Genomic DNA, 17,005 nt, shown 5'->3' on the forward strand with positions numbered 1-17,005 from the left:
GTTGAATGACAGCAAAACAGCAAAACGAGCAGAGCCTAGAAGACCTTCAGGTTCAGACCTTCAGATACACAGATAGATTGTAACTAGAGTTGCCAACTCCCTGAAAAATAAATAAGAGACACCTCATCGGCAGGGTCAGCCAACCCGATTGCCTCTACCCTTCCTGGCGTGGTGAATTTTTTAAGCCCCTTTTTTTGTGAGTGAAACGATTTTATAACTGTTTGACTCGAACCTGAATTGAATTAGATGCATATTTTTGAATGCCACGAACACATGGAAAACAAATTATTATCCAGCTTTAATACAAAATAACAGAATTAACTGAATAAATGTTTTATACTGTATTAAAGGGGACATCTTTGTGCATAAAGAGAGATGTTAAACATAGATTTTGGTGAAAGATTTGATAAAATACACTTATAAACATCAGTGGGACAGGAAATGTACCGGTTTGGAAGAATGACCCAAATAAGTATGTTTCTCAGTAACCTGTCCTGCTTAACTTAAAATTGTATAAATTAATATAAAACAATAGAAAGAAAGCAGAACATCCATTCTGTAATGGTGCACATTATTAGTGCAATAACAAAAGTGCAAACAGAAAGTTTGTAGAAAACTTGTAAACATATTTGTGCCTCAAAGGCCATGACTGTAGGCTACAGCTGTAGTAAAACAGAAAAAAATAACTTATGAACTCCACAGCTCAATGCCATTTTTCCATTGGTATTTTGTGACTATTTTTTGACTCTCACAGTAATACAGGACAAAGTGCGTCCCCTTTCAGCTCGGGACGCGGACTTTAGTTTATAAATACGAGAGGATTCCCTTTTTCAAGGGACGGTTGGCTTGTGACTAATGAATCAGATTGTAACTAATGAAACAATAAAAAAAACACAATTTTAGTGTGGTACTCGATTACGTCATATCCGCTCTTGAATGTGATTGGCTGCTTAATCAGGAAGTGTTTTTTTCATTCGAACATTTCCAGCGTTTTCATTGGTTGTTTTTTAGACTTTTAAATCCAAACGGCTGCGAGGCTGTCGGTTGTTTCTGCACACCAGTTACTGCTTAAAGAGTGCACATTCGAATGCTTTCTCGAAAGACGTTATAACTGGCATTTTGAGGTAGGTGATAAAACACAAGCTGCCCTTATTATATTACCGCGTTGTTTTGTTCAATTGTTCTTGGATATCTTTATTTAAAAGTTATCCAAAGTACAAACTCTTCCACCTGCGTTAACTTTAGCGTCATCTTGCTAACAAATGTCTCATTTAGGTGTACAATTGCACAAAAGTGTTGTCTATGACAGAATATGAAATATATCACTTAAAAGGCGCTATTACTGATATCTTTAAATGTTTTTTTGACTATTTGCATCAGTGGATGTCTGTTAAATGCGTGTTTTATTGAAGCTCAAGTTTGCAGTTTATGATAAAAAGTTAGGCGAAGCTGCTGTTTACATAACCTGGAAAAGTAACCATCAAAATGATCGAAGTTGTTCAATATTAGACTGGTATTAGCCGTAATCACGGTAGTATTCGCTTAGGGTGGGTCAGATAAACAATATCTACTTTCTTATTCAGCCTTGCGTCATTTAAAGCTTTTCTCCACGCTTATATTTATTTTTCTCCGGCAACACACTTCATTAATTACATAAACAATAACAGCAAATGTTTAGTTTTTCAGAGTTTGTGGCTCCTCTGTGTCGCTAGTTTGGCTTAAACATTAGAAATTGAAGTAGTCAGCGCCTCCTCGTGGTCAAAATGTGCCACTGCTGCTCCTTTTTAATCAGACTCATCATACTTTATTGATCAACGAGGGCAGAGGTGTCAAAGGTATTCACATTCATTACTCAGGTAGAAGTATAGATACTAGAGTTTAAAAATACTCCTGTTGAAGTATCAACTCAAGTTTTTTACTCAAGTAAAAGTATAAAAGTACTGGTTTCAAAACTACTTAAAGTGTAAAAGTAATGTAAGGGGGGAAAAAGCCATTGGAAATGAATGCATCTTATTATAATGCAAATATATTATCCTAACTTTTATTGGAATTAGGGCTGCACGATTCTGGACAAAATGAGAATCACGATTTTTTTTGCTTAGAATTGAGATCACGATTCTCTCACGATTTTTTTCCAATATAAAATTTATTGCACTTATTACTTTAACTTTGCAACAGCTGAACAAAAATATAATAACAATAAACATCTCTTGTCTTCTTTACACAAACCTTTGAATAATTTAAACAATAATAACAATTTTGAACAATATTTGTTCCTCCCTGAGTTGAACACCCTTTCAGAAAGGGGACTTGTAACAGATCCTGTAGTTCTGAGGCGACAAATTATTCCTCTGGCTGGGATGAACCCCCCATTGCCTTTTGCTGCTATTAAGAAGCTGCCGATACAAAAGGTAAAGGTTACAAAAAATATGATGGTGCCTGATAAAAGACTGGCATCAACTTTGTAACAGCTGACATTGAACATAAAAACAATAAACATCTCTCTTGTCTTTAAATAATTTAAACAATAATAACAATTTAACAATATTTGTTCCTCCCTGAGTTGAACACCCTTTCAGAAAGGGGACTTGTAACAGATCCTGTAGTTCCGAGGCAACAAATTATTCCTCTGGCTGCTTTTTGCTGTAACAGCTGACATTGAACATAAAAACAATAAACATCTCTCTTGTCTTTAAATAATTTAAACAATAATAACAATTTAACAATATTTGTTCCTCCCTGAGTTGAACACCCTTTCAGAAAGGGGACTTGTAACAGATCCTGTAGTTCTGAGGCGACAAATTATTCCTCTGGCTGGGATGAACCCCCCATTGCCTTTTGCTGCTATTAAGAAGCTGCCGATACAAAAGGTAAAGGTTACAAAAAATATGATGGTGCCTGATAAAAGACTGGCATCAACTTTGTAACAGCTGACATTGAACATAAAAACAATAAACATCTCTCTTGTCTTTAAATAATTTAAACAATAATAACAATTTAACAATATTTGTTCCTCCCTGAGTTGAACACCCTTTCAGAAAGGGGACTTGTAACAGATCCTGTAGTTCCGAGGCAACAAATTATTCCTCTGGCTGCTTTTTGCTGTAACAGCTGACATTGAACATAAAAACAATAAACATCTCTCTTGTCTTTAAATAATTTAAACAATAATAACAATTTAACAATATTTGTTCCTCCCTGAGTTGAACACCCTTTCAGAAAGGGGACTTGTAACAGATCCTGTAGTTCCGAGGCAACAAATTATTCCTCTGGCTGCTTTTTGCTGTAACAGCTGACATTGAACATAAAAACAATAAACATCTCTCTTGTCTTTAAATTATTTTAACAATAACAATTTTAACAATATTTATGTGCAATATGTGTCAGGTGATGAGAAAGGTAGATGTTTCTCCAAATGTAATCCACAATCATTTACAAAATATAACAAACATGACAACATGATAGTTGACCATGACAGGATTACAACAACCTAGAACATAGGCCTAGTCCTTTTTTTATGCAGCCATCTTAAAAAAAAAAAAAATATATATATTTTTTTTTAAATAGTCGTCATTTGGAAATGAGATCGCGTTCAAGCATGAATCGAGATCGCGATTTGCTTTTAACGATTAATCGTGCAGCCCTAATTGGAATGTACAGCCAAGTTTAGTTGCAGGAATCTTGAGGGCAACGGATGTAAGAACAAAACTGGACAAGAACATCTGTGCCACAACCAAATTCACTCTATCCGGATGGTGCAATTTAACTGGATAGTTTTTTTTTTTTTAAAGGCCGAAATGAAATAGAGTAACGATGCTGTTTTTAAAATGCAAGGAGTAAAAAGTACAGATAATTGCGTGAAAATGTAAGGAGTAAAAATAAAAAGTCGTCTGAAAAATAATTACGGTACTCCAGTGAAGTATAGATAACCAAAATTTCTACTTAAGTAAGGTAACAAAGTATTTGCACTTCGTTACTTGACACCTCTGCCCGAGGGTAAATAGTTTTTTGTACAGTTGCACTGCTGCAGAGAGTATTAAAGAAAAAGGTTCAAGAATAAATAAAAACAATATAAAACTAAGGATGTATACAGTAATCTTCTCGCTATACAACTGTGGGTATACAATAGTGTTCCCTTTTATAAAAGTTATTGCAGAGTTGTTTAAAGTTAAGTCTGCACCTCATCATCTGATTGTCAAACTGAGGAGTGATCCAGTTTGATGGTCATAGACAGGAAGGATTTCCTATGGTGCTCAGTAATGCATTTAGGAAGGGTCATCCTACTACTGAATGTAATAGTCTGTAGATTTCACAATAATCAACATGTACAGCAAAAAACAAAAGAGAAAATACTTAATCTAGTGGAACATGCATAGTAATCTTATACAATGATATTCTGCATGTAATATCAAATTCATATTTTAGTTTCCACTTACTATTGAGAAGCAAATTTATTTTCAACCAACTGTACGGACAAAGGTTTAGCAGTAATTTCCTGTTGTGTGATTCTCAATCTTTTTTTGAGCAAAGCATATAACATTTCAGTGGGATAAAATCAGCCATCACATCATAGCCCTGGTGTGTTCATCCGCACTGCTTCTGGTGCAAAACTTGTATCATTTTTCTCCAGTGACAAGACTTTTTTTCTACACCCTCGACTAGAAGTGGCTTATCAACCGGGTGCAGCTTTCAGCATGACGTCCCTTTTGAGCCTGCAGTTGGTCTTTCCCAGCCATGTTATTTTACAGCTTGTTGCTTTGTTCTTGCAGGATGAGTTTGGTCAGTGTGAATGATGAGAATTGTGGGGTCATCCCAGGAGGAAAACACAACAGTTTAAGTCAAGATATTTTTGACCTGGATCAGCCAACTGGGAGGCCGTCCATCCTACGTCAGACGGAGAATCTTCCCAGCAAGACTGTACAGAAGGCAATCAAGGTAGATTTTTTTTTTTTTTTTTTTGCTAATTTTGGTTTTATAGATTGATAATTTGTCTCTTATATTTCTCTAATCACACCTGAGTTGACGGCATACTGCGAATAAATGACTACCGTGAAGAAAGTGAGAAGACTATAATTAGACAGAACTAACGCCAATATGTTTGTTGATAGATGGCATACCCTGAAACATTGCAGGTTTTCTAGGTAACCTTTTATTACATCTTAAGACTTTGACAACATAAATGTTGTCAAAATATTGAAAGGTCTGGGCCTTTACATTTCTTTTCTTTCCTTTTCATCTCTTGGAAGAAAAGAAAGCATCCAACTCACATTTAGCATATTTACTGACTAAACTGTTTCTGTTTAGGTTTGTTTTCAGACTCCAAGAAGAGACCCTTTGACTAAAAGGATTCTGTCTCCCAGCAAGTCCGTCAAGATGTTGAGTGTGGATGAGTGTGCTAAAGCGATGGAGTCCTTAAATTTGGATAAATCAAGGTAAATTACAGGCATCACAGTCGAATAAGTCTCCAAATCAAAAAAATGTATTAAAAAAAGCAAAGTAACTCCTGCATGTATGTAACAAACCCTATTTGTTTTGCAGTACTTCGCCACGGGGGCTCCCTGAACAGTCCAAACAAGGTATCTTATCTCACATGGTTTAGTTTTAGTTCATATGGTAGAAAAAATAACCCAAACCCTCTGTATTTCCACAGAGCCATCATCTTATCCTGATGACGATATGCCAATACAAAGCAAAGGTGGTTACCAGTTGGATTTTGACAACCTTGATGCCATCAATCCATTTCAGGGGTCTAACAAAATGGACCTTAGTCCTGCAAAGCCTGCTGTTAATCAGCCTCCTACAGATAATGAGTCTCAACGCACACCACCGAGGAGTATCCTGGAGGAGCCGACACTAGATGACACACTTCCATTCAACCCATCTGTAGAGAACTCTCTGGCTGACATGTCGGCCAACATCAGCTCCACAAACAGCAGTGTGGTCACGGTGATGAACGTCCCAGCACTCGGACAAGATTCACTCACAGCTACACCTGATGAACAACGGGCTCCTAATATGTCTGTAAATGCAGATCAATGCAAAGCATCTGGCAGCTTTGTAGAGGATGCTCCCCTTCCAGTTCAGGGCTCTTATAATTTTGATTTTGACAACCTTGATGAAATCAATCCGTTCCAGATTGGGGGCTCTAAAATTCCAAATTCACCTGTTGGGAAACTGGTATCAAACAGTGATCCAGAAAAAAATAAGCCTGCACATTTTGTTGATGCTCCTGAAGTGATCCAGGAGCTGCCAGTCCAGCTTGAAGTGAAGCCCGTTGCTGTTGTGGCCCCAAATTCTGCTAATGCACCCGATCCTCCAGCAGCTACACCCGATCCTCCAGCAGCTACACCCGATCCTCCAGCAGCTACACCCGATCCTCCAGCAGCTACACCCGATCCTCCAGCAGCTACACCCGATCCTCCGGCAGCTAAAGCCGATCCTCCAGCAGTTACACCCGATCCTCCAGCAGCTACAGCTACACCCGATCCTCCGGCAGCTACACCCGAGCCAGCTGACGCGCTGGTCAAAGGAGGACCAGTCAAACTCGAGTTCAATTTTGGTGATGACAATGAGGTCAAACGAAAACCACCACCCAAGAAATTTGGCAAAAGGCCACCTGGTGTAAAACCTAAAGAGCGAAAGCCTGCATCGGAGGTGAAATCATCAAAAGAAGCTCCTGCAAAGCCTGATGATGCCGGTGATTTAAATGATGCCCCAGCTCCCAAAGGTTACTCCTTTGACTTTGAAAAATTTGATGATCCAAACTTTAATCCCTTTGGTACCAAAATGGCCATGAACAATTCTCCAAAGAGCACCCAAAAACCCACCCCTGTGACAGAGGCCCATCTGGAACAAACTTGCACTCCAGAGGAGAAGAAATCTGCATCGCCAGAGAGGTAGGTTATCCTTTTTCATAGTATCAAGTCTTTATTTACAGTGGGGAATGTTCATTTCTAGAAGGATTATATTCGGTCTAATTTTAATCTTTGACTTTGTAGTGCTGGAGAGAATTTACCAGCTGCTGGATCAAACATTGAAGTGGTAAGAGCAATAATACAGGTTTGATACAACTCTTACCGCAGCCTGTTAGTTTCCTCATGCGAGTACTGTGCTCTTGTGGAATGGCAGATTGCTGATAAAGGACCTGCCTCTGACCACAAAGGTGGACTTCACCATGAAAAGGAACCGCTTCTGCAGAATCATTTTGAGTTGTCCCAGGCTGGTACTTCGGACTTCAAAGATGAATTTGTTCCTGGATCTATGTGTGAGTAAATATTTGCCAGTTTGTTACTTTTTTCCCTTTTCTTTTTTTTAATTCTAGGTGTAAAAAAAAAAAAAATCAGAAAAGTTGTTTGCATCCCAATTCCCCCCCACCTCACATGGTTTTATGAAGCCACAGATCTTAATTAATTCTTCAATTTCTAAAGGCTTTGTTCAGTTAAAAAAAAAAAAAACTTATTTTTATTTCTAGTCATGGCCAATGACTTTGATGGGCAGATGGACTACCTTGAACAGTTTGGGTGCACCAGTGTAAGTCTTTTTTTTTTTTTTTTTTTTTTTTTTTCATGCCTCGTAATTAGTATGACAAGTTTTGACTTATGCATGACTTTAAATGTTTATTTACATCAGTTTGCAGAGTCTGCATTGAGGAAGCAATCCTTGTATTTAAAATTTGATCCCCTCCTGAGAGAGAGCCCAAAGAAGTCTGCAGGTCCAGCTGCTCTGATGCATGTCACTGCTCCTGCTGCCTTTGCCTCACGGTAAAGTATTCTTTTGTCATTTACTCTGATCACTACTGAATCTGTTCAGCTTTGGATGTCATTTAAAAAAAAATAAATCAATTTGTCTCTTTCTTTTAGCCTTGAAACTTGTCAAACAGGTGAAAAAGAGAAAATGGTCCAACAAAGGGATGATCTCCAACTGCTGGGGGATACTGCAGCACCGGTCAGTTATTTATTAAGCAGCTTTGCTGAATGTGTCACTTAAAGCTGGCTAAGATCTTTAACTGTTGCATCCCCTGTCTTCCTAGACTCCAATCCTTGAAAGCTTCGTCCCTCCTTTCCCTCAGTCTGGAAATGCAGAGGAGGCGATTATTGAAGTTCTCAAGTACAGTCAGAAAGACATGGATGCTGCCATTACCAGAGTGCGGGCAGAGGTATGTCCTGTCCAGTGTTTTGTGATTTGACAATTAACAAAAGCGGTTTTAAACCCGGGGTTTTCCTTTTTTAAGTTGGTTTATTTAGTTCTGCAAATAATTTGTTTGAGTGGTCTGCTGTAGACCAAAATGCACTTTCAGAGTTCATTGTAGATTTTTTTTTTTTTTTTAAAAGGGCCCTTTTAAAAAAAAAAAGAAAAAAAGCGTTTGCTTTACAATAGTGTGAATTTTCTTTGACAGGCAAAGCTTGAAGATGAACAGTGGAGTGCCAAATATAAAAAGAAGCTCGAAGATGGTCAAGAAATGAGGTGAGCTGTGAAAATTCCTGTCAGTTTTCAAAAGTGAATTGGCTTTACAAAACATCTGATGTCTTTGTTTTCTCCTCACAGGAAAATAATAGCTGAATTTGAGCTTATGATTGCCAAGATGATGAGTAAGTGATACGTCTACATGTTAGCTCATTGGGAAAATGAAGAAACACTTTTCGGTTTTTAAGAAGTTGGTTGAATTTTATCTGGCACTCGTCAGGTGATCAAGAAAAGGAGAGGGAAGATGCTCAGTCAAAACTAGATGCAGCGTTGCTGGAGAAGGAGCAGGTGTCCAGTGACCTCAACGCCATGGAAAGATCTTTTTCCGAGCTCTTTAAAAGACTGGAGAAGTACAAAGATGTTATAGAGGGTTACAAAAAGGTTGGTGCTCATGAAAACCAGTCCCGCTGTGTTTTGACATTTTATGAATCCTAAGGAGATTTAAATATGAAATTCCCCTCCATCGCCTCTTTATTTTTTTTTTTGCACCAGAATGAAGAGACTCTGAAGTCTTGTGCACAGGACTACCTGGCAAGGATCAAAAAGGAGGAACAGCGTTACCAGACCCTTAAAGCTCACGCTGAGGAGAAAATTGGGCAGTAAGAAGAAAGCTTTTACCAGACTTTGTTTTAGAAGAGTAAATTCTTGGAGTTTGCAGTGACTGTCTTTCATCTTCAGGGCAAATGGAGAAATTGCTGAGGTGCGATCTAAATACAAAGCCGAGGTGTCGGGACTTCAAGCGCAGTTGCGCAGGGAGCAACTAAAAGTTCAGTCCCTGGAGAAGAGCCTGGACCAGAAGGTAAGTAAGCACATTCATTAACCTTTTATGCAGTTTTATAAATGTGGGTAGTTGACTAATTTTTGTTTTGTTTTTTTCACTAGGAAAGGGAAGCAGAAGAGCTTACTAAGCTCTGTGATGAACTTATATCGAAAGTTCAGAAGGGATGAGCTCATTTGTATATTCTGTAAATCTTCCTTTTTTTTTCGTTGTACTTTTTAAATGGTGATGTCGAGACTATCCTGTTGTTTGTCCTTTTCAATGTTGTAATACTGTAAAAAGTTACCAATAAAGTAGTTGTAACCATTCCAAAGTTTGTGCTTCACTTAATTCAACTTTTCCTTCATACTATTTGTGAACCACTAGAGGGCAGTATTGCTTTTTTTTTCTTTTTGCTCCCGAATTTGGAATTAAAAGCAATAGTTGTGGTTATGTTGATAAGACAGTTTTAAAACCTGCAAGTTATTCTGTGGGGAGTGACTGTTTAAAATGCACAGTCAAGTGCACTTACCTGTCGTCTGTCTGGAGCCAAAGCTCATCTTCATGCAGCAATGCTTGTAACAAAACAAGAGCGAGGCTGATACAATGCTCCCCTTCTTTTCTGAGCAATCACTGGGTCCTGTCACATCACTCCCAGAGTAGGACAATGCGCTTCCTAAATGGTGAAAGGAAATCCTACCTCGACTGGAGCTGAATGTGAGAGTGCTGCAGACTAAGGGGGACAGAAGTGGAGAAAGGGGGACGATTCACTAAAATGGGGAAAAAGATGCTCATCGTTTGGTGTAGTCTTGCAGGGGACATCACTCATCTGAAAAGCCACCGTGAGACTGGAGACTGGACAGCATCTATTCAGTCTTTCATCTCTGTCACCTGTGGTCCTCTGCAGGCTGTCCTCTGTGTCACCCTTGGACACTCCGGGCTGCGTGAAGGAAGACCATGCACCTGTGTGGCAGCCCGCTACTTTTATTACATGGAGTATCTGCCACTGAAATGATCTGATTCCCCAACATCCCTTAATAGGAGCAGATTCTACTCTATAAGGAATATGAGAAAGCAATGCAGTTTAAGCAACGAGAGACTGTTGTTTAAGTAATTTAATCAAACTATCAAACTTTTAAAATTTAAGGTTTCTTTTTAAACCTTGAACAGAATACATCATACAAGATTGTCAAATATAACAAATAATGAAATGCCTACATATTGGCATGAAGTAAATGAGATTAAACTGGTTGACAAAGTACTCAAAATGTACAATATACAACAGTATACTTTAATATTATATAGAAATGTAAAATGCCTTTAAAAAATAAACCTTAGATTTTTCTTTTTTCTTTCTTTTTTTTTTTAGGAAAATAAATAAAATATGACTACAGCTTCATGAACTGTGGTGGACTGAAAAGACTCATTCTCATCTGGTTTATTTGAATAATCTACAAACTTGTAATGGGAATCCACCTCAATGAAGTCTAAACTTACTGAATATACTTGACGTGTAAAATGGAAGCACAATCTTCTCATCCCTTGCAGTCTTTGGCAAGGTTTCACATACCATAACAAACTGTTCCCAATCTATTTCATATATCACTTTTAACTGGGGATGGAAAAGGCTTGCATACAGGATAGTGGTCAGCATTCCCAGCATAATGCGTCTTTAACAAACACAAGGACAACCTGAGTAGGAGAATAAAACCAGCCCTTTTGTAAATCTCGAGTACCTTTTTCATTTGCTTCACCAAGAAAGAGAATCCTCGGTGCTCCAACAGCCGATCATGAGAACCGAATGCAAGTTCAGCCACTGAATAGCTGAAACTTCTACTGGTCTGGATAGCTGCAGTTTACCTCACACTCTTCAAAAATGTTCTTGACCTTTTTGTATTAAGTGCACAACAAGGATGGATGGGGTTTTTATTTCTAGTGGTGTGAGCTTTTGACTGGTTTAAAAATAAAAAAAAAGCACCAAGTAAGGAAGTTTTAATGTAATAAAACACTGGCCACTGTCTTGTCAAACATGTACGCTTTCCCAGCAGTTCTGGAAGAGTGATGCCAGGCGAGTGTCACTTGGCAGCTGCTGTCCAGTCCACAGCTCACAGCTGTGAGGAATGTCTGGCTCTTAGGCTAACACTGAAAATGGATGTGCTGGTGCTGGTGTACTTTGCCATCCACATGTGAGTGAGTGTGTGTGTGAATGTCAGTGAAGATTTTGGGGTAGATTTTCGGCGGGGCCGTTGGTCCTCCCTGGCCAAGGAGGAGCTGCTGCTGCACCAGGTACTCCTCATAGTTCAAGGAGCCCATGCAGTCTTTTTCTGGACTGGAGGAGCTCGACGACGGAGCGGGGCAGGCCCTCTCCCGCTCTCGGTACGCCGGCCGATGAGAGCTCTGCAGTCCCTGTGTGCTCGGAGCGCTGGGAGGAGGGCAGTGTTTTCTGCTCTGGCAGAACCACAGCAACACTGTGCCAAAGATGAACACTATTCCAGCAGGGATGCCGATGATGACAGGCCAGGGGAGGGAGCTGGAGGCTGCTGGGAACGTGGCTGCGATCGGAGGCTTTGTATCTGAAAAATGAGAAGAGCCAAAAAGAAGAGAAATTAAAGACAAACTGCCAAATCTCTTGTTTTCCTGAACAAAGTGGATACTGAGGGCCTGAGGCTGTTTTTAATTTAAGAGATTGACACATAACACAAGACAGCAAAACGTTTATGCTTTTTCCTCCCATCTTCTGCTGATTTTTTTGCGCGCTGTGAACAGACATTCCTCCGCCCTCACCTGGCAGCACAGTGAGAAAGGCGCTGCGGAAGCTGTAGCCCATGGTGTTGGCGCCTAAGCAGATGTACATGCCAGCGTCCTCCTCCTTGGCGCGGGTAATGAGCAGCTTGTTGAGGTAGGAGCCGTCGGGCCTCGACCACACCTCCCCCGTGGGCAGCACGACAAATCTGTGGTCCCCCACCTCAATGGTGGAGTTGTAGCGGCTCTCCTCGTTAGACTCCACACGTTTGAGCCACTGAATGACCGGCTTGACGTCACTCCTCACTTTGCACTGGAAGGACGTGGTGCCTCCGTAGTCCACGGTCGTGTTGACCGGGTGAGTCCCCGTCAGAACAGGCTTGGAGTTCGTCCTCTCTGTGTAAATGAAACAAGAAAAAAAAAAAACTGCTTAGACTGAAAAAAAAAGACATCTTTTTACACGGCGCCTCCTTTTTTGTCCTCAAGCTTAGAACTTGTAATTGACAGAGAGAGGAACACCACATGTAACGCAAGAAGTATGTGTGATTGGTTTCCTCTCTTTCTTTGCTCCTGGTTGTATAGAACACATTTCTCATGGGAGGGGAGGGGGGGCAGCAGGCCTGGCAGACAGCTGGGCTATAATCAGCTCCAGATTGGGTGGATGGTCTTTAAGCTAACCAGCCCCCCCCCCCAAAACACTAATGCACAAGCTCAGGCGTTTGCATCCTCAAAATGCTTCTCATGTGCATCATTTCAGAATCACATTCATCCAAGCTGCAAGACCTGCTGATTGCAATCAGACTTCAGGAGAACAGAATAGAGAGAAGACTTCATTTTTCTTTTTTTAAGTCAACAGTTTTACGTTGGTATGATTCAGACACACAATTAATGTGATTAGCATATTTAAATTTCCAGCGGAGTTGTACATTACAGCACTGAAATAGTGCAGCTTAGGCCACGTTTACACGTAGCCGGGTATTTACAAAAACGGATATTTTCCCCTCTACGTTTGCAAAAATATCCTCGTTTACACGGACCCGCATGAAAACGCTGTTAAGGTCATGCCAGCCAATCTGAATCCTGGAAAAAACATCAACAAATGACACGTGTAACTTCCAGTTAAGGCTGATTTATGGTTCCGCGTTACACCAACGCAGAGCCTACGGCGTAGGGTACGCGGCGACGCACACCGTACGGCGCGCATTGCCACGTACCCTACGCCGTAAGCTCTGCGTCTATTTAACGCGGGACCATAATTCAGGCTTTACTTCCAAGACGGAGTTACTTTTAAGTGTGACTTTAGAATATAAAACGGGTAAAATACAAGAAAATATTGACAGTGGCCAAACTAATTGTAAACACAGGTCGCACACATGACGCTGGTGAGTTTCTGGTGCATATGCGACGTTCTGAAGCTTAAATCTCCGTTTTCCTCCGTTTTCCTCTGTTTAGACGCAAACGTGAAAACTGAGTTTTTGAAAATCTCCACTTTGGCCGGAGTTTTCAGAAATGATCGTTTTTGGGGGCTTTGAGCTCCGTTTTCGTGTAAACGAACGGCCAAAACGCATGAAAACGCCTCCGTTTTTGCTCCGTGTAAACGGGGCCTTAGTTTAATGTAACCGTTGTCAGCAGCAAGTACTAATACATCCAGGTACTTGGTTAGCCTGTGTGAGATACTCACGTATGACCTCGACTTTGTATGTGGCGTTAATTTCTCCTGCTCGATTGGACACCCTGCAGGTGTATCTGCCGCTGTGTTCTGGCATCAGATTCCTTAGAGTCAGAGTCCACTTCTTCTGACGACCCTCGCCGACCTCTTGCTCCGTCAGCAGCCTGTCGTCCTTCAGCCACGTGATGTCTGGTCGAGGGTTTCCGCTGGCTGTGCATTTGAGCCGGACCGAGCTACCTACGGGACGCTCTATCACCCTCTTCCTCATCTTTGTGGGTTGTGTGAAGCGAGGACGCACTTTGAAAGGAGACACAAAGAGGGCACAGAGATTATATTTGTGTTAAAGTGCGTTCAATGAGCATTTTCAAGTAAGGTTTTACATCATCAGATTCATTTTTTTTATTAATTTCTAGATGGTTTCAAAATTAAATCTTAAACCATTAGAACTTGAGTCAAGCAGTTTAATTTTTTTTTATTTAAACCAATATCCAATAAACTGAAGAATTGATTTTATAACTCATATCTTAATAGAACAAAGGAACCTAACAGCTGAATGAAACCGGAAAACACATCAGCAGGATGGTTGTTAACATGAAGCTAAAAGCATGAAAACCACTCATATTTTGACCTTTCATTTGCCACAGTATAATTGAGTAAATGCTATTTGAGCTCTTACCAAGTTTTTCATTCCCCAGATCAGGCTCTGCTCCACCAGCTGGTCTGGTTTTGTCAGAACCAGAGTCATCTGTTAACAAAGCAGGACATGAGTCGTCAACAGGTGGCCAAAAGAAAGCTGCACACTTCACAGTCTAGAGGAATAGTAGTGTGATTGTTGTTTACTACATCCAAACCATTACATCACAATAGACTCGGATCAGAGAAGAAACTCTAATGCACAGTCCACACTGCAATGAAAAGGCAGGGGCCTTGAGCTTGCTGTAGTTTTTTACTTTTTTTTTCTTTTCTCATATGACAGTTTCTGACAACATTGACATCAAATCATTTATTACTCATCAGCAGCCCAGAGAAGTGTTTTTAACTCCCTCTCTCTCTCAGTAAATTCAGCACATATCAACAGGCTCCTCTGTGAGAGTTGCATGCTCAGGTCACACTCTGTAGCTTTTGGAAGTAACATGATCAGTTTTCATAAGCCCGGATCCTGGAGACAGCTGTGGGGTTTATGTCATTGACTGACATCATGCAGCCAAGCTCAGACAGGATTTAGGGAAAATATAATGACTGAAACCTAAGCGACAGTTTGTGATGCATATCGACTTTTCGAATTAAGGAGTGATAAATTAAGAGAGCCGATCAGGTTCCTCCCGAATAGCTGGCAAGCTGTGCAGACGGAGACATTATGCAAATGATTATAGATGAGAGACTACTCTTCAGTTGTTTTCTGTGATACTGCTGAATTACAAGGAAATTTGTGGGAATTTAAAAAACAAAAAAGAAACAACAATTAATTATCAAAGTAACTGCAGATGAAGTAAACTGCTGCATTTTTAGTTAAAAGTATTCTTAGAAAAAGGTAAGAAATCCTGGACGTTTTTACCTACCGGTACTTAGACTCTTGGATTTTTAGTTTAGTGCAGCTTTGTGTTGGAATTCTCTAGAAGCTGTTTGGCACATTTGATTCCCTCTCAGGATTTGATTGGGTCAGGTAAAGAGACCATATGTGACTTCTAACCCCCCTGTTCTGCCTCCCTCTGAGTCCCCCCGAAACCCTCAAAGCTCTCCTGGGCTCTCTGGGTACAAACCTTCCTTTGTTTGTCCCCTGCAGCACCAAGCCCAGCCATGATGTCATGGCTATTTGAAGGGGTTTAACTGTCCAACTATAATAACCCATTCCTTTAAAAAACAGCCTCCACTGGAAGAAATATTTCTCTGTTGCACACTTAGGCTCTCCACATTCCTGCCGGTTCCTTAACCTCCCAATCCAAACAGAACATGGTCCCACACTGCCGGGATTTTCTTTCTCGCTTCTTTTTTTTTTCCTTGAATCTATTTCCTCTCTGCATTTGGGCGATTTCAGGGAACAATGGTACCCTTTATATGTTCTAGTTTTTAAAACTAGCCCTTGCCACTATTGTCTTTACACATCGTTGGTCATAAAAGTGCAGATGAACTCATAGCTTCCATATGATTGTAATTTTTGAAAGAAAATGTCCAAAATTGCCATCATTTTCAGAAAGGCCTGCATTAGAAGTTTGCTAATGCAAAGTTAGTAAGAGCCTAAACTTTTTGTGCAATAAAAATAAATTCTTAAGCATAATGTGTCATTTTAAATTAAAGTTTTCACATTCATGGAAACTGCTGCAACAGTTATCATTCAAACTCATGCTTATTCAATTAAGTGCTTCGGGTGAAACTATTGAGTTTGTTAAAATGCAATCAGCTTTTTTTTCACATAACTTGAATCCATTCATGGTCCTTCTACAGTGTTGGAGTCTGACGCCATCCCCTCCCACTCCATTCACAAATCCAGGCACAGGAAACAGGTCACTACATTCGCTTTCTGCTGGCCTCTCGTACCAGCTGAATCACAGGAAGGAGGCCTGATGATTTGGGGTCACAATGAACTCCAGATGTCGTTTGGGACATTGTAATGTCCAAGGAAAGTTACACACAGTGGTTTTGCATCATTCACAAAATCTCCAAACAGCTACCACATGTGGTCAACCAGACACGGAGTAGTTTATCCAACATCTCCACAGAGGAGCAAAATGAAAAATGTGCCATGGAAGCCAGCGTCCTCGTGTACAAGTAATGAGTTCTGCCAGCCCTGCATCAGCCCTGTAATAAGTTATTTATGCAGACATAAACATTAATCCAATCCTGTAAACATTAATATGACAATCCCATACACTAATGCTAATATGAAACAAGCTGTGGTCTGAGCAGCCAAGAACGGAGGGAATGCTGTGTGTGTCAGCCTCTCATGGAGGTTGTGCTGAGTGGTGATGGGCCCAGTTGTCAGGAGACCACCCCAAACAGGGCCCAAACAGCCAGTTGGAGGGATTGAGGAGGCGCCATGTTGCACCGACTGACCAGATTCTTCAGATAGCTCATGGGAGGACAAGCTGTCCGCTGGCAGATGGGAAGAGGGATATCTCTCCAAGTGGAATCCCCCTCCCTTTTTGCTTTACATCAGCCTGCAGAACCCCTTGCTCTTTTGCTTCCAATCTCACTCCTCTGTCTCTTTGTCTTTATTCTGCTTGGCTTCTCTGCAGGCTCCCAAGCTGTGCTTAAAAAGTTATGCACCCCATGTTGGGCCTTGAACTTGAACAGCTGCCAGGATTAGTCAACCCCTCTACCCTGACCGGGACTATAACTTACTGCAGTTGTTTCTCTTTTTTCCAGCAGAAATAACA

General features: G+C 40.5%; 2 protein-coding genes across 2 annotated transcripts in view; one reads left to right on the forward strand and one right to left on the reverse strand.

Moving 5' to 3' along the window:
- Positions 1–1,026: 1,026 nt before the first annotated feature.
- On the forward strand, positions 1,027–9,548 carry tacc3 (transforming, acidic coiled-coil containing protein 3). Its single transcript, XM_061743832.1, has 17 exons — positions 1,027–1,124; positions 4,770–4,935; positions 5,305–5,432; positions 5,539–5,576; positions 5,651–6,896; positions 6,999–7,041; positions 7,129–7,264; positions 7,472–7,530; positions 7,630–7,760; positions 7,860–7,944; positions 8,030–8,155; positions 8,396–8,463; positions 8,545–8,588; positions 8,684–8,844; positions 8,956–9,062; positions 9,142–9,262; positions 9,346–9,548. The coding sequence occupies exons 2-17, from the start codon at positions 4,771–4,773 to the stop codon at positions 9,409–9,411; spliced, it is 2,724 nt and encodes a 907-aa protein (XP_061599816.1). The 5' UTR covers positions 1,027–1,124; position 4,770; the 3' UTR covers positions 9,412–9,548.
- Positions 9,549–10,389: 841 nt separating this feature from the next.
- Positions 10,390–17,005, reverse strand: part of LOC133462881 (fibroblast growth factor receptor-like 1) — a 35,616-nt gene continuing 29,000 nt past the window's right edge. Inside the window, exons 4-7 of the mRNA XM_061744363.1 lie at positions 14,308–14,376; positions 13,644–13,928; positions 12,005–12,358; positions 10,390–11,793 (exon numbers count right to left, since the gene is read on the reverse strand). Coding sequence (XP_061600347.1) covers positions 11,357–11,793; positions 12,005–12,358; positions 13,644–13,928; positions 14,308–14,376 — 1,145 coding nt within the window. The 3' untranslated portion in view covers positions 10,390–11,356. The remainder of the gene's footprint in view (positions 11,794–12,004; positions 12,359–13,643; positions 13,929–14,307; positions 14,377–17,005) is intronic.

Source organism: Cololabis saira, chromosome 16, assembly GCF_033807715.1.
Source record: "Cololabis saira isolate AMF1-May2022 chromosome 16, fColSai1.1, whole genome shotgun sequence".
Taxonomy (NCBI): domain Eukaryota; kingdom Metazoa; phylum Chordata; class Actinopteri; order Beloniformes; family Belonidae; genus Cololabis; species Cololabis saira.